This window comes from Cryptotermes secundus, unplaced genomic scaffold, assembly GCF_002891405.2.
Source record: "Cryptotermes secundus unplaced genomic scaffold, Csec_1.0 scaffold1065, whole genome shotgun sequence".
NCBI classification, from domain to species: domain Eukaryota; kingdom Metazoa; phylum Arthropoda; class Insecta; order Blattodea; family Kalotermitidae; genus Cryptotermes; species Cryptotermes secundus.
Window position 1 is genome coordinate 608581 of NW_019737400.1, and position 929 is coordinate 609509.

At 37.0% G+C, this 929-nt stretch overlaps 1 protein-coding gene across 1 annotated transcript in view; it reads left to right on the forward strand.

The window, feature by feature from the left end:
- LOC111870392 overlaps positions 1–929 on the forward strand; it is a 38263-nt gene that overhangs the window by 27896 nt on the left and 9438 nt on the right. The window contains exon 10 of the mRNA XM_033753830.1: positions 440–599. Coding sequence (XP_033609721.1) covers positions 440–599 — 160 coding nt within the window. The remainder of the gene's footprint in view (positions 1–439; positions 600–929) is intronic.

Below are 929 nucleotides of genomic sequence, written 5' to 3' on the forward strand. Positions count from 1 at the left end.
CGACGTATAAGATGATAAATCTTAACAAAATTTTAATATATAAATTTTATTATAGTAAATGAAGAATATACATTTTAAATAATTTTACAAACGACACATGATGGCGAGCAGTGCAATAGTTTAACGTGAATAACACACCTGAGGATGGCACAGTGATGCCGAAACATGTAGTGAAGTGACATGTGAGATTGAGTGCACTAGAGGACGGCCAATACATACATATCATGAACGAAAAGTTGGAAGCTGTAATACCGATTCAAGTATACTTTCAATTGATGTCATCATTTGCTCCTATTCGTAACTACTTGCTAGCATGCGTAACGAAAATACAGAACTACCTAATAGTGACAGTAGAACAAACCTTATCACCTTTATATGATGGCCATATATGTGCACAATAAGCAAATAATTAAATGTTAACCCATTTTGTCTGTTGCAGATGAAGGCAGGTTGGAACGGCGTTATATCTGGTGTAAGGCGAGCCTGGAACGCACCAAATCGTCCCTAGATATGTACTACACTTTAAGGGCTGCTGTGCCTGAGATACTAGCCAACAGGGATCCCTTTAGCCCCTGGTTTAAACAGATCACAAGTCTTTCGTAAGTAACCTGCATATTGATACTTCATTGACCAGTAAAACCAGGTTGTCTGTTCAAGCTTTCTTTCCTTACAAGCTCTTTGGTTTGGGTGGTCTGATATAGACATGCGTGTTTAGGAATGTCACTAAATTCAAGTAGATAGTTCACTTTCGGCATTTGATTGTTATATCACCAAGAAAATGACTGAAACATACTTCGGCGGCATATTTAGAAGTGTACCGAACACGAAGTGATATATATATATATATATATTTCAGTTGGACCGATTATGTGAGAAATGAAGAAGTGTTAATTAGAGTCAGTGAGCAGAGGAATATCCTACACGAAATA